Below are 23,199 nucleotides of genomic sequence, written 5' to 3'. Positions count from 1 at the left end.
TTCTGCAAAAATGACTTTAACCCTAGATTTAATTTTGAGATTTGACACTTCTCTAACAAGGTGTTGACTTAGGTTGCATCTTCTTGATTTGGCATCTTGCCAAAGCTTACCCTTTGGTATTTGACCTTATTTGCTTTGTCCCCAGAAGGTATCTTTGCATCTCACTGTTTCAGACATCTAGACCTTGAAATACCTATGTGAGTGATCTACCTTAAATCCACCTATGATTGTGCTTTTGTTTTTTGCCTTAGTTGCTTACTCTACTATCTTGGTCCCTTCAGGGTAGATCTCTATATAAGTGTTGTAATGAGGTGAAGCCTTTGCTATGCAACTTGCTCTTAGCGTTTAAAATTTTCATGGGTTTGACCATGGCAAATTTTAATTTGCAAGAAGGAATTATTGAAGAGGCTGATGTAAAGAAAATAAAAATGCAGAACGTAGTAAAACAATTAATGGTTGCTAATACATCAATGAATGCAAAAGTAAAATAAAAGAATGTGCTTATGCATCCCATGAGTGCTAGTGATGTTTAGAAATTGGTGCCACATTATGATGATGTTTTAAAATAGTAATGGTTGCATGCAACCCTAGTGATTGTGGATCCAATTGAAGTATCCATTCATACGTCGCATGTGTGGAGTAAATGTGGTTGGATCCACACATCTCGCTTGGATTTTGCCTTTCGCTTTGGATTCTTGATGTTGGTACCTGATTCCTTAGGAATTCCAAGCATTGAGGAGCCATCTAGATGGTGTGAGATGGAGAGCTTCGAGTTTTTGAATTGCTCCCAAGCTTGCATTATTACTCCATATCCTCTATTTGTTTCTCAAAATTTTTCTTCATCCCCTAGCTCTTCATATTATTTTCTTTCTCTTTCTTGACTCTCTAGCCTTTCATTTCTTACCTTGCTTTGTTAAGGGAAAATTTTAATTTTATTGCTTCAAAACACGAATGAAGATAACGACCGTCCAAGCCGTCCAGGTCTGAAACCTTTTTAATAAATCGAATTTTCTAGTCGCTTGCAGAAGCCCGAATAGTTCAAGCCATTCAGACTGGCCTTTGCTTTAACTTTGGTGTTAGAAAGAGTTGAATACCTGTCTTGTTGCAGACTAATATTGAAAGGGAGGGGAGATATGGATCCTCAGTTTCCCACGCCTCCAGGCAGCGAGATTCATGACGTCATTGCCATGCTGCTCGCAACGGCTCGTCTGAGAATCAGCCAAGGAAACCCTTCTTCGGCCCTGCAAGCGGTAGGTTCATCTAAATGCATTTCATTTCATCGTATATGGAGAGAGAGAGAGAGAGAGAGAGAGAGAGAGAGAGAGAGAGAGAGAGAGATTAACGTCATCAAAAGACCAGAGGATATATGGGACCAGCAAGGTGGTACAATGTATCCATGATGAATACTGAACCATGAAAAACAAAACTAGTGAGATAAGCTATAGATGCTACATGATGACAATATGTGGTCATACATTGATACCATCCTCCTCCAGAATAGAGCACAAAGCAGCCATAGCATCTCCCCTCTGTGATGGGAGCTCGCTGTATCGTGGAAGGATATCTTGGATCTGCAGCTGTCGGATATATGTTGTGAGAGGCAGAGTCTTCCATTTTGCTCATGTGGCCATGGGCATGATCGGAGGCGTGTTCACATGTTTTCAGCCACACTGTGTTGCACTGTCCTTGCAGCTGGTAATTTGGCAAGTCTTCAAGATCTTCCAGTTCTTCTAAGTTATTTCAAAACTCTTTTAGAGTCTTCAAGAATGTTTTAAGTGTTTTCAAGGGTTCCTCATGAGTGCTTTAATCAGTTTGGACTGCTTCTACTCCGATGCTGGAACATGCCTCATTTGCACTCAGGGCTGCACCACAGCATGCGACAAGGCTTGCACAGTTATCTTCTAAGCATCACGATTATCTGGTACAGGCCATCAGTCCACATAAAAGGCAGTGCAGCAGGTTGAAGAGAGCCTTACAGTAGCCAGGTACATCCCTATAGTAGATGTGCACGAGAAGGGTGAAATGATGGAGAGATCCCTTTAATATAAGCTGCACAACAGCTTTAAAGGATGTACAGCAACTGGAGGCTTGTTGTGTAGCATGGAGACTTAGAGTGCTTGGAAAGAAGAAATAATGCCGAAAGGGGGCGTCCAATTAATTGACATGTCCACCATGTTTATAAGTTATTCACCCAAAGTTTAATGAAGTGTGTATCTACAAGCACACATTAGCCATATAACCTTATGATAATGAAAATGGGTCTTAGATGAGTATCCCATCTCTTCTGCCCCTGTGAGAGAGGAGTAGGTACTGCAGCTTGTTGAGCACCACGGCCAGGTGTGTTAGGTGCTATGTCAGCAAGGCGTACATCTTCACCTGATACATAACCCCATAAGCCTTTGGCCACAGGAAGGTTTCGGATCATGAAACTCCAGAGGGAGTAGTTACTGCCATCCAATTTGTCCTCTTGGGACAAAACCCCGAATATATCGGTTGTATTCTTAGCCATAATGTTGAAATCTGTTTACCAAGAGATATGCAAACATGTGCAACCAAGTATGCTGGAAAAAGTATCTAACCAAGTATGCTATAAAAAGCATCTGCAGGCAAAACCAAATGCACCAGAGTGCTATGCAAGGCAATCACAAATTCATGAGCAAACTTTTTGCCTCAATACAAGGCTACATTAATTGTTTAAAGTGTCGTGACAACACAAAAGCAATGCAAATCTTTGCACACTCAATGCATAAACATCCAATCAAGGCCTATAGAATGGAAAGCCCCAAATTTTTGTGCCCCAGAGAGCTGAATGACGTGCCAATTGCACACAAATGTGAAAAGCCCTAAATTTTAATACACCGTTGGGCTCAATTTTGTGCCAATTGCACATACAATGCAAAAGCTCCAAATCTATGTGTACCTTGTAGCTGAAATTGTGCAATTAAGCACGAATTTCTAAAAAATCCCCAATGTTCATTGAACCCTGCACCAAATCTTGCCTCATACCACTGCCTGCACCTAGAATTTTGCAATGAAGCAAGTAATTTACAAAAGCCCCATGAGTAGGACCCAAAATCAAGTACCTGCATGACTGGGACACGATTTGCATTTGCAGAGGTGTTGAGAGGGACTAGAGGCAGGCTGTCACTACTGGTCCTGGGGTGGTTGCTAGAGTTGAGGGGTCGCTTGGTCACGAATGGGTAGCCGACTGGAGGCAACTTCAGCGACGACGAGCAGCAGGCAGGCAGTGGAAACCTCGGAGACGGTGCGGTGATTGTGGCCGGACGGTACCGACAAGTTGTAGCGTTGACGGCAGCGGCGTTGAACTTTGTTGGTTGGGGAGATTGGACAGAGGTCTACCGGATGGAAGTTTCCCAAAAAAAATTGGAAGTTCCGTGGAGTGCTACGTAAGGCACAAAGTGGGCGGAGGGTTGCCCATTGTGCTGCGAGCACCACTGACTAGCGGGGCGGAGGTGGTGCTTTGCACACTAGCCCCACCCGGTTCTGGAGGCAAGAATGAGCGGAAGGTGGCAGGGTGGGAGGCGCGCACAGTCGCCGGAAGCAAGGCAGCCAATCGCCAGAACATCGGAAGGAAAGCGCAATCAATGGAGCTGTCCGCACCAGAAGGAGCTTGTCGGAGGCGGGCTGTCGCCGAGGGGAAGAAGCTCTGATACCAGTGTTGGCCCAGGCTGAGGAGCTGTAGCTCTGCTGAACTAGGGTTTGGCACAGCACCACACACACAGTGAAGCACACAGAGTGGAGAATGAGTGATGCAAAAGAAGATTGCATTGGAATGAGTAGAGTTGGAGAGTCGACTCTATAATATCAAAAAACAATAAAAGTGGTGGTGTTCTTTCACACCAGATATCCAAGGGAAAAAACCCAAAGGGAGAAAAGTGCCCTTGGTTAGCCCATGTTCACATGTGGCACTACTCATAGCATATATGCCAATAAGAGAGAGAGAGAGAGAGAGAGAGAGAGAGAGAGAGAGAGAGAGTCTACTAAAGGCCCAATGGGCCTATGAGACCAAAGTGATACAATAATGTCCATGGCATATCTCATCATGGAATGGAAAATAAAACAGAAACAAAACATAAACATAGCTATCTCACTGGGGTGATACAAAACTGTCCATGGAAACTCATCATGAAATACTGGGAACATAGAAACATGAGAGCAACATCAGCCCCCCGTAGATGGTCCCCCCGTAGATGGTATACCACTCTCCAAAATATCAAGCATGGGGCTAAGGAGTATGACCGAGAGGTCTCCCTTAGCTATGTCACGTGGAAAGGTAGCTTGATAGCGGTGGAGCATGTCTTGGATCTGGAGCTGATGAGGGGATTGTGGTTGACGGTTGGGGGCATTGGGCATGCTGGAGTGTGGGGCCGGTCCAAGGTAACTCCTCTCGAGCGAAAGTTATATTAACGTCTTCAAAAGACCCAAAGGGTCTATGAGACCAAAATGATGTATTCATAGTGTCCATGAAATCTCTGTTAGAATTGTGCATCTTAGTGTATTTAGGGCTTTACCTATTTTGGGTATTTTAGCTATTTCTCCTATTTTTTGGAAGTTGTAAGCAAGTCGGCCAATTATGAGTAGTCGGCTAGCTCACTCCCTTCATTATAAAAGGGGCCTCCCATAATCACTTGATGTAGTTCAATCCCAAGCACAAGTTCAACACTTTCTTGCTGGCTATTGCCATTGTAAAGCTTCATGCTATTATACTTGTCCACAGGCTCTCTCTCCTATGCTCCCTCTTCTCTCTCTTGTTTTGTCTATGCTTCTGCTTGTGCATACTCCAACATGGTATCAATCGCTTAGGTACCCGGCTGCATCCTACAAGTTGACTATTTTCTTCATCTGCTGTCTGCGTTTTTGGGTTCTGAAGGCGACTGTGCTTCCCCTTTCCAATTGCTGTGTTTTTCTAGAGACCAAACAGTGGCTGCGTTTTCTAAACATAGCTGCGTTTTTCTGCTCTTGGTGCTCTTCCTCATCATCGTTTCACTCCCCGAGCTGCCCTGCTGCTGTTGCTTTGTGCCAAGCATCATCGGTTGTCATGACCCTGTGAATTTGTACAAGCGTTTGGGCATGGTGGTCAGTTTTTGCAGGACGCTGTGTGCAGAACATTTATTAAATGTGCACACTTGTGGTCTAGAGGACTCTAGGTATTATTTTGAAGTTTCCCTTTTATAACCCCATGTGGGGGACAAAGGTTTTAAAAACCTTATGAGGGGACAAAAGGTTTTAAAACAAAAGAATACTTTTTGGGAGAATCGTGGCTTTGTGCTATTATTGTAAAAGGGCTTCTTTTGGAGGGGACTATCCCACCAAATAGACCCCAACAAGATGAAATTATGAGCCAGGTACAAGAGTTGTTGAAAAAGGGGTTGATTCGACCTAGCTCATTACCCTTTTGCTCACCTGTGCTCTTAGTGTATAGATTATAGGGCGCTAAACAAGAACACCATCAAGACTCGATTCCCTATTCTGAGGATCGATGACATATTGGACCGCTTACAGGGCTCCACAGTCTTTAGTCGGATAGACTTGAAAAGCGGGTATCATCAAATACGCATTAGACCCGAGGATGTACATAAGACAGCATTTTGGACCACCTTTGGACTATATGAGTTCTTGGTCATGCCTTTTGGCTTGACAAATGCTCCCGCCACCTTTAACAGGATGATGGACAGGATTTTCTAGCCTCATAGAGTGTTTGTGGGCACATTCTTTGATGACATGATTGTACATTCACGCTCAGAGAAGGAGCATAGGAAGCATTTGGCCACAGTGTTTGAAGAACTCTGGAGGTCATAAATGGCAAGAAGAGTGAGTTCTTCTTGGAAGAAATACACTTCTTGGAGTACATCGTGTCTAAAGATGGAGTACGTATGGATCCTTTGAAAGTCCAAGAAATTCTCAATTGGCCAGATTTGAGGACTGTGCATGATGTACGTAGCTTTTTGGGATTGTGTTCCTATTACAGGCGGTACATACGGTATTTTGTTGAGATTGCTTCAAATTCGATTCGATGGGCTGATTGGGAAATTGCAGCCTTTAAGAAATTTAAAGAAAAGCTTACTTCGGATCCCATATTGGTACTACCGGATCTCCGAAAAGCTTTTGTTATCCAGTGTGATGCATGTGGGAACAACATTGAGGCAGTTCTCATGCAGGAAGGACATGTGATAGCCTATGAGAGTCGTATATTACAAATTGCCGAGAAGCATTTACAGGTCTATGAGAAAAAGATGTTGGCTGTAATTCATGCTCTTTCTACATGGAAACACTATTTGCTTGGGACTGATTTCACTGTGTAGACAGATCATGAGACCTTGCGTTATTTCCTCATGCAAACTAAACTTTCTGAGAAGCATATGAGATGGGCCAACTTTTTGTCTATGCTCCACTTTTAGATTGTACATGTGGAAGGCAAAAAGAATGTTGTGGCAGATGCTTTGTCACGCAAGCCACAGGTCTCAACAGTTTCACTTGCTTATCATCATGAGCTTGATGAGATGAAAGAGCAGTATGCCCAAGATGAGGATTTTGGCAGGATCTATGATTAGATGTCTGAGCCTTGAGGGTCAACGGCATGATCATTATACTCTCAGGGATGGCTTCTTGTTGATGCATGGTAGACTGTGTGTTACCAGGCAGCTACAAATCAAGGTTATGATTGAAAGTCATGCTCCACCGTATGCAAGTCATAGGGGCATTGAGGCCACAGTAAAGGCAGTTGAGGCTTTCTTTTATTGGCCGACCTTGAGAAGAGATTTTATTAGGCAATGCATCGTATGTTAGAAGGTGAAGTTTGACCGTTCGAAGACACCAGGGCTACTTCAGCCTTTACCTATTCCAAATAGACCATGGGAGAGCATTGCCATGGATTTTATATTTGATCTTCCGAGGACACAAACGGGGAATGATGGCATTTGGACTATCATATGCAGGTTCAATAAGCAAGCTCATTTCATTCGCGTGCGTAAGAAGATTAAAGCTGATCACATGGTGAAGTTGTTCATGGCAAACATCTTCAAGTATCATGGCATGCCTTCGTCTATCATTAGTGACCGTGATCCATGGATGACGAGTTTATTTTGGAGAGGGTTGTTTGACAACATGGGTACAACTCTCAAGTTTTCATCATCGTTTCATCCACAGACAGATGGATAGTCGGAAGAGGCTAATTCCACAGTGTTAGATTTTCTGAAGTGCTATGTGTCAGAGCACAAGCAACAATGGGAAAAGTATCTTTGGGCACCTTTTCTAGGTTGTTTGGGGACTGGGCAGCCTGTATGGGCTGCCACATACTTGCCCTACACCCTTCCTAGGGCTGGATAACCAGTCGACTACCCCTGGCCTGCCCCTGGGGCTGTCCTACAGCCCCTCCATGGCTGGTGGGTTCAGCCAGGGTCTTCTTGGCCCTCATGGGTGTGGTTTCACACCATCCCCATGCCCGTACTAAGACTTGGGGTAGCCCTATGGGCTGGCCCCTTGTTCTAAAAGCAAACCCTAACTACTACACAGTGATCTGGGATTCGGTACCATACCAGATACACAGAATCACTGACATCATTCCAGAGGGAGACTCACAGCGCGGACTGGCACTGTTTCATGTGCAGGACAGTGCACACCTGACCTTGGACTCCTATGTAGGACAATGCACACCTGACCTCGGAGGACCGAGATGGATCCCTGGCTGACTCGTCCCGGACTGGGCTCACATGGGACCAGTTCACCATCCCAGGTCCTGCACCTTCTATACAGATATGTCTACGTGGCATCCAAGTGCGGAATGCACGTGACATCCCCTTCTTCTTGACTTGACGGAAGCTGCATAGCCTCCAAATAATCTGTTCGCTGGATAGTCTTCGAAAAACTCTTTGTCAAGCCATACCGCTTCGTTTGTCCCTCGGTCCTGAAACTTCGTAAGGAACTGTCTTAGTCTTCGGCCTGAGCCATGCTTGAAACGGTGCAAAAGGATCTGTTCTGGAACCATAACTTTTGCTTCATCAACAATATCTGGGCTTTGTCTTTGACTTCTGAAGGGATAGGACCTGCATATGGCTTTAACCAACTGACGTGAAACACATCGTACATAGTCCAACTCGGAGGTAGCTTTAACTGCATAGACACCTCATTAATCTTTTTCCTATGGGAAAAGGTCCGAAGGTCCTGAAAGACAACTTTGGGCATCGCTTGCCCACCTGTTTCAACCTTTGCTTCATAATCCGAAGATAAACCCAATCCCCTTCCGAAAACTTCATATCCCTTCGGTCTTTATTGGCCTGTCGATTGTAGGTCTCTTGCGCTTTAGCCAACCTGTCTTTAACTGACTCTAAAATCTCCTGGTAAGACTCCGTCACTTTGTTCACTTCAGGTACTGAAGACGAGGTCCTGGTCAACAATGACTGGAAAGGTCTTCCAAATGCTGCCTCATATGGAGTCCTGCCAATAGCTGAAGAAAAAGAATCATTCAAAACAGCTTGAACTAAAGGCAAATAAGATTTCCACTTACCTTGCTGATCGTGGACATAACACTTCAGCACATGAAAGGCCAACTGGTTGTATATCTCTGTGTGGCCGTCCGTCTGTGGGTGGAATGCACTGGAAAAATTCAATTTAGTACCAAAGTTATCAAACAATGTCCTCCAAAAATGACTGGTGAACTTGGCATCTCGGTCTGACACTATGGTCCTAGGAATCCCGCCAATCGGGTACCAATGCCGAATGAACAACTGGGCAACATCCTCGGCGGTCACATTGGCCCTGCAAGGAATAAGCATAACAAATTTGCTAAATCTATCAACAATAGTTAAGCACTGCGTATTACGCTTACTCGGATTGGGAGGCAGATTCGTGACAAAGTCCATTGAAATGTCTTGGAAAGGACCCTCAGGAATTGGCAAGGGCTGTAACAACCCTATCTTCTTTCCACGAGGAGCTTTCACCTTTTGACAAATATCATAGCGTTGTACATATGTAAACACATCTCGCCTCATCTTTAGCTAATAATATTGCCGTTCCAATTTCTCCAAAGTCGAATTCATGCCCCTATGACCACCTGTAATGGCGTCATGGGCATCATGGAGAAGAGTTGCCCTGAACGACTTCATGACACACAGTCGGCCTTTGTAAAAAAGCCAACCATCGCATATCAGAAAGTGGCATGGTCCTGTGGCATCCAATGCCTGTTCCCACTGTGTACCAAATTCCTCGGAATCCGTGTACGTGTGCTTCATGTCATCTAGTCCTGTACCAACAAGATCGAGTCTAGTGGTTTGAATCGTAGTCACTTGTCCCTTCCTGCTCAAAGCATCGGCCACTGGATTAGCCTTTCTTGGAAGATACTCAATCATACCACCGAATTGTTGGAATATCTGACTCCAGCGGTGTTGTCGAACACTCCATTGTGCACTTGGCATTGTCTGAATCCAGCGTAATGCCTGATGGTTAGTGCGAACCTCAAAGTCACGGCCATATAGAAAATGTTTCCAATGTTTCAAGGCCCTTATAACTGCTAGGAGTTTACGATCATAGACTGAGTAGTTTTTCTCTGCGGGCAGTAACTTACGAGACATGTAAGCTATTGGATGACCATTCTGTTGCAATACACCTCCAATTGCGATGTTACTCGCATCGGTGATCACGTGAACTGGCTCGTCCCACGAGGCAAGTGCTAAACAAGGCGCTTCTGATAAAGCCACCTTGAGGCTCTTGAATGCCTCCAACGCTCGTGGAGTCATTAGAATCTTTTGCCTTCTTGTCTTCACACCCTTTAGCAGATCGGTGAGATCTGCTGAGAGATCAGAAAACTTGTCAATGTGGGTGGAGTATGCCTGGTATATACCCACAAAGGATCTGATGTCATAGGCTGTCTGAGGTACTTCCCAGTTGACAATCTCGGCCACTTTAGCCGGATCAAGTTGAATGCCTTCGGCACTAATTATGTATCCCAAGTAATGCACCCGGAACAGATAAAATTCCGACTTCTTCTCATTGACGTAGAGCTCGTTGCTTTCCAGCAACTTAAGGACTTTCTCCACATCAATGTCATGTTGCTCAACCGTAGCTGAAAATACCAGTATGTCGTCCATAAATATGAACACACACTTTCCAATCAAATCTCGGAAAACACGCATCATCATGCGGTTAAATGTAGCTGGGGCGTTCGTCAAGCCAAATGGCATGACCCCAAATTCATAGTGGGCCCGTTCCGTACGGAAGGTTGTCTTGGGGATGTCCCCCTCCACAATCCGCACCTGGTGGTACCCACTCTTTAAATCAAGTTTCAAGAAAACCTTTGCTCCATTCAACCTCTCGAGAATATAATCAATTCGAGGCATCGAGCTCTTGATAGTCAGCTTGTTGAGTACACGATAATCGACACACAAACGGGAAGACCCATCTTTCTTCTTGACAAATAAGATCGGTGCTGCAAATGGCGACACGCTGGGGCGGATGAAGCCAGATTGCAACAACTTTTGGAGTTGGCGGTTCAACTCCGATTCCATTGCCTTGGAAAGGCGATACGGAAACTTGCTCGGGGGTTCTGAGCCTGGGAGGAGGTCAATCTTGTGGTCCTCTGGTCTGGACGGGGGGAGCTGGGGAGGGAGGTTGTCCCGAAGAAAGATCTTCTGGAACTTTTCATGGAGAACCGAGTGCTTCTTGGAAGCATTGGCCACCGTCTGTCAGAATATGGAGCGGAAATGACAACCAAACTTGGGTAGACAAGAGCAAGTAGACTGTAGAAAATAATAAGCACAAGAAACACAGAGAGATAGGTGTGTAAACTCTTCTCTATACACAAGATCCCGAAAAACTGAATGAGAAAGTGGTGGGGGCTGAGGGGCAATATATACATCTCCATGTCAGCAGTCGGCCAGCTTCAGATGGTGCCCACGACTGAGAAAAATGCCCACGACTGCTGAAAATAGCAGTCGGCCAGCTACAGATGCCTACGCCTAGTCAGAACAAGTCGGCCAGCAGCCCAGATGCACACGACTGAAGAAAGTCCAGTCGGCCAGCATTGGGGTGCTCCTGGCATCACCTGGCAGCCCTCCAGCCACTAGGAAAAAATGGAAAAAATAGGGAAAAAATACGGGGAGTGTGGAAAAATGATATACGGGCGGGCACACCCACAACAGAGGCCCTGGTGTATACAAATAGACAGGAGATGACTTCTAACACCCCCTCTCAGCTCCTGGCTGTGTAACCAACCCCAGGGAGCTGGAGTGCCGCCTGAGCGTAGCCTGAGGTAGAGACTTCGTGAAGAGGTCCGCCGCATTGTCCTCCGTCGAACAATAAAGTAGCAAGATGTCACCCGCCAAGATCTTCTCACGAACAAAGTGATACTGTATCTCTATATGCTTGGTCTGGGCATGGAAAACCGGGTTCCGAGCAATAGCTATACAACTCTGGTTATCACACTGGATGACTGTGGGCTCCCTCTGTGGAAACCCCATCTCGCCTAGCAGCCTCCGCAGCCATACAACCTCACAAGCAGCACCACAAGCAGCCCGATACTCTGCCTCTGTCGAAGAAAGGGCAATAGTTGGTTGCTTCTTGCTGCTCCAAGAAACTGCTCCTGAGCCGAGGGTAAAAGTGTATCCTGAAGTAGACCTCCTCGTGTCTGGATCTCCTCCCCAATCTGAGTCACTCCAACCTTGGAGCTTGACTCCATTCCCTCCTGTGTAAAAGAGTCCCAGATCCTTCGTACTCTGCAGATACCGCAAGATCCGCAATCCTGCGTCCCAATGAGTCTTCAATGGCGTCTGCATAAAAGAGCTCAACAGCCCCACGGAGAAGCTCAAGTCCAATGTGGTGTTCAGCAACCAGATCAATGAACCAACCAACTTCCGGTACTGCGAGGCATCAACTGGCTCACAAGGATCTGTAAGGGTTAACTTTGTGTTCGGGTCCATCGGCGAAGTAATAGGCTTGCAGTTCTCCATCCCAAAGGCCTCGAGCAACTCATGAACATACCGCTGCTGAGAGACGAAAAACCCCCTCTGGGTCTGCCAGATCTCCAATCCCAAGAAGAAGTGGAGTAAGCCTAAGTCGGTCATCTCAAACTCCTTTGTCAAGGCAGCCTTCGTCACTCCGATGTGCTCCACATGACCGCCGGTGAGAATGAGATCATCCACATAAAGGATGATAAGTGTGACCATGCCGCGTTCCCGAAAGAGATACAGGTTCGGATCTGCAACTGATCTCTGAAATCCAGTCCGAATAAAGAAGGAATCAATCTTCTAATTCCAAGCCCTCGGAGCCTGCTTAAGACCATACAAGGCCTTACGTAATAACCTGTAAACCATCCCTTCCGATCCTGGAACAATAAAGCCTGGAGGCTGCTCAACGTACACCTCCTCCTGCAGGTCACCATTAAGGAACGCCGATTTTACATCCATCTGGTACACGGGCCACCTCTGAGAAGAAGCAAGGGCAAGAACGGTCCGAATCGTGGTCATCCGTGCTGTCGGTGCAAAGGTATCCTCGTAGTCGATGCTTGGCCGCTGAGCATAACCCTTAGCCACGAGCCTGGCTTTGTGTTTGTCCACCGACCCATCAGCCGCGTACTTGGTCTTAAAGACCCATTTGACACCAATGACTGACCGCTTCGACGGCCTCGGTACCAACTCCCAAGTGTTGTTCTTCTCGATGGCATCAAGTTCCACCTGCATGGCTTCCCTCCAAGTATCCTGTGAAAGGGCTTCCTTAACGGAAGTGGGCTCTTTATCCCGCATGATACGAGACATCAGAGCATAGTTCACCTGAAGAAGCTCCGCCGTGTTGCTTTTATCTCGGACTCGATGTGATCTTCGAGGGCCGTCCTCTGTGGTCCACTCGGAGGGTAGCTCCGTGACACCTGACTCCCGAAGGGTGTCCAACAACCACCTAGGTACTCGAACAGATCGTGGAGCCTCCTGTGATCGCGGGGGCTCAACTCCAGCTGCGGGCTCAACCTCCTATGATGACTGAGGTGGATCAACTGGAGTAGTATACTGGGAATCATCATCAGACTCCTCTGGATCTCCAAGAAGTGGCGGCTCCTCGACAGTGGATGCTGGAACATGCTCGTCAAAGACCACATCCCGGCTGACAACAATCTCGTTCCTCTCTGGATCATACAACCTGTATCCCTTGGAAAGAGAGTTATACCCCACAAATACCAGCTTGCGGGACTTGGAGTCAAGCTTCCCCCTCTGCTTCTTCGGAATATGTACATACGCGTCACTCCCAAAGACACGGAAATGCGAGACATCGGGTTTCCTGCCAAAATATGCCTCAAATGGAGTCATATGGGGTACAGAAGTCGTCGGAGAGCGGTTAATGGTATGGACAGCTGTTGCCACAGCCTCACCCCAAAGTGGACGAGGAAGATCACGATGCTCCAGCATGGTCCTCGCCATCTCTACCACAGTCCTGTTCTTACGTTCAACAACTCCATTCTTCGAAGGCGATCCAGTATTGGCCAATTCCCTCTTGATGCCATGATCTGCACAAAACCGGAAAAATACAGTCGAGGAGAATTCACCTCCTTTGTCAGCCCTGAGAATCTTGACCTGAAATCCAGACTCTTTCTCCATCATCACGTGCCAATCCTTGAACCGAGCAAAAGCTTGGTCCTTCTGTGAAAGAAAGTAGACCCACGTGAATCTGGTACAATCATCAAGAAGCAGCATGAAGTAGAGAGATCCTCCCAAGGATGGTATCTGCTGTGGTCCACACAAGTCAGTGTGAATCAACTCCAAAGGTTTCGAAGCCCGCCTGGAAGCCTGCTTCGGAAAGGATTCCTGTGCTGCTTACCACGTATGCAAGAACTGCAGCGTCCTTGCCTACTACCAACATCTGGCAAGCCAACCACCATCTGGTCCCGGAAGGCGCGCCGCAAAGCATCCACATTTAAGTGGCCAAAACGAAAGTGCCACAAATCTCCGACTTGAGAGCCTGTCAATGAGGAGAGTGCAGAGAGCTTGTAGATGCCATTCTCCACATCGCCTTCCCAAACAACTTTGCCTGTCTCATGGTCCCTTAGAGCAACTGAATGCTCCTCAAATTCCACCCGAAAGCCAGTCTTGCATACCTCATGCACTGACAAAAGATGAAAGCCCAGAGCAAGGACATAAAGAACACGGGAAGCATGCTTGCCCCCCTTGCCGTCGGGAATAATCTCCATCCGGCCCTCACTATGTATCGGAATAGTGGAGTTATCGCCAATAAAAATACGACCTGACTGCCGTTTCAGATCCAGAAAGAAGTCACGGGATGGAGTCATGTGCCTGGAAGCACCACTGTCGAGAATCCATTCCCGGGTATCCTTTGCGGTGAAGCCAACTGCCTCCTCGCTCGAAGATGATGAATCATCGGAGTCCACCATCTCCAAGTGCACAAATGCCGGAGTCTTCGCAGCTGAGGCTGAGGAATCAGCACTCTTCCCTGTCCGCTTAGGGCACTTCCTCCAGTAGTGGCCTTTCTCGCCACAATCATTACACGATCTTTCGGCCTTCAGCTTCTCTCGTTCTAGATCAGGCTTCTTCTCAGAAGACTTCTCCGGTGAAGCCTTCCCTTTGCCCTTGTTGGTATTACGGCCTTTCGACCGTTGGCCAGTTAAGGCCTCCGAACCTCCGCCGTGAGGAGGGTTCGTGAAACGTTCCTCCTGGTCCAAGACCATTGGCACAAGCTCCTCCCAAGTAATGGTGCTGAGCCTGCCACTAGTGATCAACGAGGAATAGAAAGCAGAATACTGACCAGGCAAGTGGGAAAGTAACGTGATGGCCATATCTTCGGATGATATCTCTTTCCCAGCTTGAAGGACTTCCTGCTGAAGGGCCTGCAGCTTGTTAATGTGTTCCCGCATCGTCGAAGACTTTGCAGGGTTCATAACCCGCATCTGCACTTCCAAGGATATCCGCTTCATGGGTGACACCCTGTTGTACAAAGAAGCCAAGTGCTCCCATATGCCTCTTGCCAGCGTCATGTGCTTCACATGGTTGATCACCTGTGGTGTGCAATTGAGGAATATAAACGACCGGACCCTGGCGTTGACACGGTCCCACATGTGTGCCTGTGCCTCGCGGTCCTTCCTCGTCGATAGTAACTCCCCCTCCTCAGCTTCCGGCCGTGGCACCCCTATGATAATAAAATCAGCAAGATCATGACTCCAGAACTGACTCCATCATGACCTTCCAGATGCCGTAATTGGACCCGTCCAACTGCCGATCCACTGGGAACGTGGGGAGAGTCGGAATCTTCACGTGCTTCTCAGCCATCTCGAGTAAATCTGCCATCTCGGAGAGTAACCTGAAAGGGTGGGTGGGTGGGAAAAATCAGAAAATCAGAAAATATGCAAGTGGTTGTCCAGCCCCTCTGCCCGCCTTCCTCTTGCACCTTCACTTCCCGTTCAGCCCGAAACAGTCCACCGATCAGCAACCTGTTGCTCCCCCTCTTGCTCAGAAAAACGCCGAAGATCTCCTAGAGCCTAGGGCTCTGATACCATGTCAGAATATGCAGCGGAAATGACAACCAAACTTGGGTAGACAAGAGCAAGTAGACTGCAGAAAATAATCAGCACAAGAAACACAGAGAGATAGGTGTGTAAACTCTTCTCTATACACAAGATCCCGAAAAACTGAATGAGAAAGTGGTGGGGGCTGAGGGGCAATATATACATCTCCATGTGAGCAGTCGGCCAGCTTCAGATGGTGCCCACGACTGAGAAAAATGCCCACGACTGCATAGCAGTCGGCCAGCTACAGATGCCTACGCCTAGTCAGAACAAGTCGGCCAGCAGCCCAGATGCACACGACTGAAGAAAGTCCAGTCGGCCAGCATTGGGGTGCTCCTGGCATCACCTGGCAGCCCTCCAGCCACTAGGAAAAAATGGGAAAAATAGGGAAAAAATACGGGGAGTGTGGAAAAATGATATACGGGCGGGCACACCCACAACAGAGGCCCTGGTGTATACAAATAGACAGGAGATGACTTCTAACACCGTCTGGGTTGTCTGGATGTAAATCATCGCACACTGTGCGCCTTTCCTGACTGCTCGCTTAGCCTGCAAATGGCTTATGAGCGAAAAGTTTGGAATTCTTGGCTCACACTTAATGGTCACTGGGGCGGTTGACACATTCCGATTGATCTGGAATGTGTGCTTGTTCCACTTGTTACAGGAAGAAACTTGTGAAACCACTGAATACCCAAAATTATGTCTGCTCCTACAAGAGGGGCAACCATAAAATCATGCACAAATTCTATGCCCTGAATAACTAACTTAGCACCTAGAGCTTCATACTTGACACTCGTTGTCATGCCTGTGCTAAAACCCTCAACCTGTTTGTCCACCGAAGTCAGGTCGAAACGGGCACGCCTAGCGGCCTGTTCTGTGACCACATCCTCCGTGCTGCCGCTGTCAAACAAGACGACGACTCTTTGGCCACCTATGTAGCGAAAGGACTTGAGCAATTCGTTGCACTCATACTCCTGGTCAAGAGCGCCCTTCTGCTTATCGTCGAGCTCCCTGCTAATAATTGCTCCAACTGAAGCATCGGGGTTTGAAGAACTAGGGGGAGCCACTGGGGTCTGTGTGGGAGCTGAGCTCACCACGGAAGCTGTGGAGGCAGCGGCGGCTGGCTTTGGAGGCTTCTTAGGACAATCCCGAGAAGTATGTCCTTTTGTATGACAAAAGAAACATCTATCCTTCTTCTTGTACTGAGAAAGCTCCTCAGCACTCAACTTGCCACCTATCTTGCTTGCCTCTGCTTTTTGGTCTGGAGTAAGCTTAGACGCATTGTTCGAGTTCTTGGAGCCAGAGGCTCCCAGGCTCTGTCCTGGGGAAGACCCCGTCTGGTTTTGGCCTTTGCCCCCCGAGGCGGTAGCCTTGGGAGAAGCTGACTGGGAAGTCTTGGGCTTGCCACCATTATGCTTCATTTCTGCACTCTGCGCAAGTGAGAGTGTGTCTTCAAAGGTGGCTGGCCTAAACATATGTACCTCCCATTGGATTTGCGTGTCAAGGCCATACAAAAACTGCCCTTTCTTGTCTGAATCAGATAAGCCTAATTGCAAACGTAAGGTCGAAATTCTATTGGCAAATTGAAGGACTGGTTGCGCATTTTGACGCGCTCCCCTGAACTCGTCTTCGAGTCGCTCAAGGTAGTGGGGCGGTAGAAACCGCTGCTTAAGGTCGCGGACAAGCTCGTCCCACACATAAGCTGCCATACCTAATCTGGTGTGGGCATGAGCCCACTGAGTCCACCAAGGAATGGCCTCACCTTCCAAGTACCAACTGGCTAAGATCACTCTGTCAGTATTTGTTTTTCTAACTGCGGCAAAGTAAGCTTCAAACTGATGTAACCATGAATAAAGAGTTGTGGGATCGAGTTTACCATTATACTTATTGAAATTCATTTTCTCGAGAAAATGATTCGAGGGCGCCGCCGGTGTCAATCTTGCGTCCAAGGTTGCTAGGTCACGCTCGTGTTCCACGCGTCGCATGGCTTCGTCTTCACGTTGTCGGATCGCCAATGCACGTTCTGCAACTCAAGCAAAGAGCTCGGCTGCGGTCGTGACCCCGCGAGAGGGTCCCTGTGTCGAGGATCTGGAATCTGGGATACGGAAGGATAGGAGGAGGAGATGGAAAACGCGACGCTGGAGAATGGGTACGATCTTCCAGAGCCAAGATCTGCGCCTTCGCTTCAGCTTTTTTGTCATTCGTCTACATCTTTCCGCTTTCCTAACATGGTATTAGAATCGAGAGGCCTCTAGACTTGGAATCACTGAGGCTGATTGGTGTTGATTTTCGCGGCGTTTTCACGCAAACTTGGTGGTTGCCTACCGGGTTTCACACTTCCGTTTTCTTCTCCAGAGGGACAGATGTGCATTTTTTGCGTTTGTTTCTCCTCTCCACTCTTTTTCTATCCCGCCCTACAAGTGTAGAGAGCAGCTCTTGGGCTGTTTTAGTGGGTGCGTTTTTCAAAGGAGGTACATCATGGCACTCATCCAAACTCGAGTGGTTTAGATACCCACTCTTCTTACTTTTTCCTTTAGATGCCAAGTTGGATGGATCATGGCACAAACTCCGACATTCGGAAAGTCATGGTGGAAGTAGTCTTGGAGACTTACGATCTTCTATAGTTCATCACTTGACCGGCCCTTGGCCTAACCCGGACACCGTAGAGGATGAGGATTTGAGGGATGCCCTTACGCACGAAGGTGCTCCATGGGATCGGCTTATTGCCCGTGGTCGGTCATTCATCCTTCTGAACTCTCAACCCTCAGTCATTGCTCACATCAAACGGAATACTCATGCCCATGTTGCCTGGAAGAGACTCTCCGACATTACGACCAAAAGACACCCATGAAGAGAGTTTCCTTGGAGCTTCAAATGTTGAAGCTTTCACCCACTGATTCTACTTCCATGCGGGATCACATCAACAAATTGGAGTCATTACGATCTGAGATTTTTGGGTGCGGGAAGGAGATTTCCACCGAGCGATATGGCCATTAGGCTACTTGCTCAGCATTTGCAATGAATAAAAATGAGAGCTTCTATTCTTCACTTCTTACCTCAAGACGGACGGAGAACATTACGTAGGATGAGCTGGTGCCTATGGTCCTTGATCGGGAGAGTAGATTCAAGGATTCTTCTTCAAACAAAGGTAGCCAAGCTTTCATTGGACAGAGAGGGGGGCACCCTAACAAAGGCAAAGGTGGGGCACCTCCCTCTAAGGCCTCCAAGGACTCCAAGGATGCTAAGCTGAAGGGGTCTTCAACTCCTAATTCTTCTGGCAACCAAAAGGTTTGTGATTACTGCTCCAAACAAGGCCACTTATGGCGACAATGCCGGAGCCGCATGTGGGACTCGGAAGGGAAGTCAAAGGATAGAGTAGGCTTTTGTAACACGCGGAAGCTCTGGGAGTCTTCTTTCAGCCCTAAACACTACTGGCAACATGCTGATGCAAAACGCAGATATAGAGAGAGAGTAGAGAGAGAGAGAGATGTGCTGGAAATTCAATTATATTCATATAGTACAAAAAGGGTACTCTAGTTCTACAGCCAAAAGCTGCCTTATAAAAGGTGAACATCACCAAAATCTAGCCTAGTACTTGATCCACTCCATAGGGGAGAGAATGATTCTAATAATGAGCACACTTTTCCTTTTATAGTAGTCTTGGACACTTTGGTGTACTGGCCGACTACAGTTCGGCCAGTCTTGTTTGCTTAAAATGCTTTAAATGTCCCTTTTCAGCGCTGCCCGACTGGTGGACTTTTCTTTGATCATCATGCGTCAACCGCCGCCTTGTCCTCTAGAGCGCGTGCAGCCGCCTAGTCTCCTGAGGTACAGCCGCTGTCTCTTGATCAGATTCAGCTGACAAACACCTGCAATCGACTGCCTCTTCCATACCATGCTCCAAGTCCAATACCACCAAACAGCACTCCTTGCTTCACTTCTGGTTCTTATCTGGTTCAAAGTCTTTATCTGGCTGCCTCTTCTAGATCAGCGATTGTCCATGGCTTTGATCATGCACATGACAGCTTTTCCTTCTTGTTTTTGTTGGGGTAAAGGCGTTATGCCCACCCTTATAGTGTGTACAAGCCCATAAGTTATAGTACATAGTACACTTAGTACTTTTAATGTACTAAGTGCACTATGTGTACTAGTGCAATATACATGTGTGATAGGGGAGTCACACACTCACTTGGTGAGTTGACTTATCCCCACAACTCTCTCTCTCTCTCTCTCCCTTGCTTCTCTGTGTATGTCTCCCACATGAACTCTTAACCTAACCCTAATTCTGTTTTCTCCCCATCAACCGGTATCAGAGCTGGGGGTGCCTCTGCTTGTTCGTCTGCTCTTGCTAGGAGCTATCGCTAAGCACTAAAGGGCAAGGAGCCTCGTCAACATTGACGCAAGGGGTGCTGCCTGCCAACGCCTTGTAGCGCTGGATCCGTGGAACGAAGGCTGACGGGCGTTGAGCCATAGGCAATTGCAGCTGGGAGCGATGGCGTAAAGATGCGCAAGCGAAGTCGACTTCAGGCGTGTAGAAGGCGCACGGCGAAGCAAAGCGAAAGCCAGCCCAAGTCGCGTGTAGAGGCTAAGCAGCCAGGCGAACGTGACGTGGAGTTCTAGCGCAAGGCGAGCGAACTGAAGCGAACGTGACGTGGAGTTCTAGCGCAAGGCGAGCGAACTGAAGCGAACGCAAGGCAGCAATCAGGCGAGTGGCGCTAGGCTTGAGCGAAGGCGAATACAAGGCTGGCCGCTATCGCTGGACGTAGGCAACTGAGCCAGGCGTGCCCAGCCATTCAGGCGCCTACAGCCGCCAGGCGTTGAGCGTGGAGGGCTGGTCGTGGGGGTCAGCCAGGTGCAGCCACGTTGCCCAGCAGCTGGCGTCAGGATCTCTTCTGCCCAGCAGCACTCGATGATCTCTCTCATCAACAAGGCACTCTTTCTGCACCAACAATCTGCAGCAGCAAGAATTGCCCCCATCTCCTGCAACAGCCTGCAAATTGAAGGAAAATCAGAAATTACAAGGTATTTTCCTCAATTTTTTTTTGGGATTTGCAATTGAGCAAGTACAATCAACAATTGAGCAGATACAGGTGTCAAATTGCTCAATTTTGAGCAAAATTGGCAAAATTGGGTGACATTGGTCACAATCAGGATCAATTTGCAGGAAATTGGTCAAATCAGGATCAATTTGCAGGAAATTGGATGTCGAAATTTGGGGCTTTTGATGTAATTGTGCAATTAAGCACTCATACATGCTGTATGATGTGAAAAATCGCACATTTGGGCAAAATTGCAGCAAATTGCAGTGCAAATCAAGGGGCTTTTGTGCCGATTTGGTTGATTTGCATGCAGGCAATTGCAGTTAATGCTGTGGATAATGTGTTGATGCCTTACAAGCACTCAATGTGCCTGTAAATCAAGGGGCTTTCATTATTTGGATGTATATGTGGCCAGGGGGAAGCATCGTGAACACTCTGGATGCCTTCATGTGCGCCAATGTACCATGTATGATCAGAAATTGATCTTAAATCAAGGGGCTTTTCAAGTTTGTATGCTTGTTGAGCTTGGCAAAGCAGCAGGCAAAACATTTATGCCTTGAATCCTCAAAAATCAGCTTGCAGTCAAGGGGCTTTTGCCCAATTTCTGTTCGGGACTGTTGTATGCAGTGTTCGGGACTGTAAAAGTCTGATTTTCACTCATTTGGACAGCCAGGAGAGCATTTATTGCTATTGTACCTGCTGGTACAGATTTGGCACAGCTTTGTGCATGTTTTGGCATGGTTGTACACTGTTTTGAGTGACCAAAAGGTTCAATTTCAGCTGCTGAACTTGCCGGGACAGGTTTGGTACATTACAGGTGAGCACTTAGTACTGCTGTACAGTACTTTGGAAGGGCAAAAGAGCACATTTAAGGTGCTGTCCAAAATCTGCAGCAACCAGATTTTGGTGTTTTCATCACATACAGTGGGAGAAAAGTTGCATTCTTGCTTCCGCAGTGGGAGATAAAGCTTGGGAGAAAAACTGTGAGCACTTTGTGTGCTTTTGGTGCAGTGTTTGCACATTTTGCAGGGAGTCAGGCATTATCAGGTTGCATATTGCTATGGCAACCACAGGTGAGAGCTCTTCATTGCTTCACATCAAGAAGCTTGAAGGCTCGCATAATTATGATATTTGGCAAACCCAGTGCTACAATGTGTTGCTCCAGAAAAAGCAGCACAAGCCTATCAAAGAAAGGGGTGTGATGCCCGCTTCTCTTACTGCTGAAGAGTGGGAAGATATGGATGAGCTGGCAAGATCTACTATCATGTTGTCTGTGTCAGACTCATTACTTTTCAGCATTCGTGAAGAGAAGACAGCTTGGGGAATGTGGCAGAGATTGCAGGACTTGTATGCCCAACAAAGTGCCTCAAGCAAAGTGTATTGGTTGAAGAAACTCATAGGCCTTCAGATGAAGGAAGGGGCTTCTATGACAGCCCATCTAAATGAGTTTAATGGTATTGTCAGCCAGGTCATTAATCAAAAGTTGGCAATGGACGATGAGTTCAAAGCCACTTTTTTGTTATGCACTTTACCAGAGAGTTGGGACACATTCAGGACAGCCACTAGCAATTCGCATGCTATGCTGTCATATGCAGATGTTGAGGGTGCTCTTCTTCAAGAAGAGATGAACAGGAAAAACAACTCTGTTGGAAAGTCCAATGCAATGAATGCACGTGGGAGATCCCAGCAAAGGGGAAAAAGCCAAGAAAGGGGAAGGAGCAAGTCTCGCTCCAAAAAGGATTTGGAATGCCATTATTGTGGCAAGAAGGGACACATTAAAAAGCAATGCTACAAATGGAAAAATGATCATAAAGAAAAGGGAAAAGGCAAAGACAAAGACAAAGATGAAGCCAAAGATGTAAAGCCAAAGGGCAAAAGTGGAGTCAAGATTGAAGAAATCAATGTGTCACATGCAGGTGGCAGTGAGGATGAGGTCCTATTTACGTCTTCACTTGATGCCCATTCACTTCTTACAGGTGGTCATGGTATGCACTCATGGATCATTGATTCAGGTGCCTCCTTTCATGTCACAGGTTGCAGAGACTTGTTTGTCAGGTATACTGCTGGCAATGAAGGAGTGGTTTATTTGGGTGATAACCATGCATGCAAGATTCTTGGCAGAGGTGATGTGAGGCTTGTGTTTTCAGATGGCTCACAGCTTATGCTCCATGATGTCAGGCATGTGCCTGAGATCAAGAAGAATCTGCTTTCTACTGGACAGCTTGATGATGCTGATTATGTTACCACATTTGGTAGTGGAAAGTGGAAAATTAGTAAGGGCTCACTGGTTGTTGCCAGAGGCTCTAAGGTGGACACTCTTTATTTTATGCATGCAGGTGTTTGTCACCATGCTAATGTAAATGCAACCGAGCTGCCGGAAATCTCTATGTGGCATAGCCGGTTGGGACACATGAGTGTCAAGGGAATGGAGCAATTGTCTCGTTTGGGTTACTTGCCTTCTCTAAAGTTTTCAAGTTTTCAGTTTTGTGAGCATTGTATATATGGTAGGCAACTACAGTGCCCCCACAAGAAAGCTCTTGGACAGAAAGATGCTCAGTTAGAGCTTGTGCATACAGATGTATGTGAGATGCCTCAGCAATATGGTGTGGACTTTGAGGAAATCTTCTCTCCAGTGGTCAAAATGAC

General features: G+C 47.1%; 1 protein-coding gene across 1 annotated transcript in view; it reads left to right on the top strand.

Annotated features, from left to right (window-relative positions):
• Positions 1-1,034: 1,034 nt before the first annotated feature.
• The window catches only part of LOC147634316 (uncharacterized), a 46,954-nt gene continuing 24,789 nt past the window's right edge, over positions 1,035-23,199 (top strand). Inside the window, exon 1 of the mRNA XM_086805457.1 lies at positions 1,035-1,250. Within this exon, the coding sequence (XP_086661583.1) occupies positions 1,134-1,250 (117 nt within the window). The 5' untranslated portion in view covers positions 1,035-1,133. The remainder of the gene's footprint in view (positions 1,251-23,199) is intronic.

Source organism: Cibotium barometz, chromosome 11 (genome assembly GCF_041138505.1).
Source record: "Cibotium barometz isolate CiBa-2024 chromosome 11, ASM4113850v1, whole genome shotgun sequence".
Taxonomy (NCBI): domain Eukaryota; kingdom Viridiplantae; phylum Streptophyta; class Polypodiopsida; order Cyatheales; family Cibotiaceae; genus Cibotium; species Cibotium barometz.
This window is presented reverse-complemented; position numbering and strand designations above follow the sequence as displayed.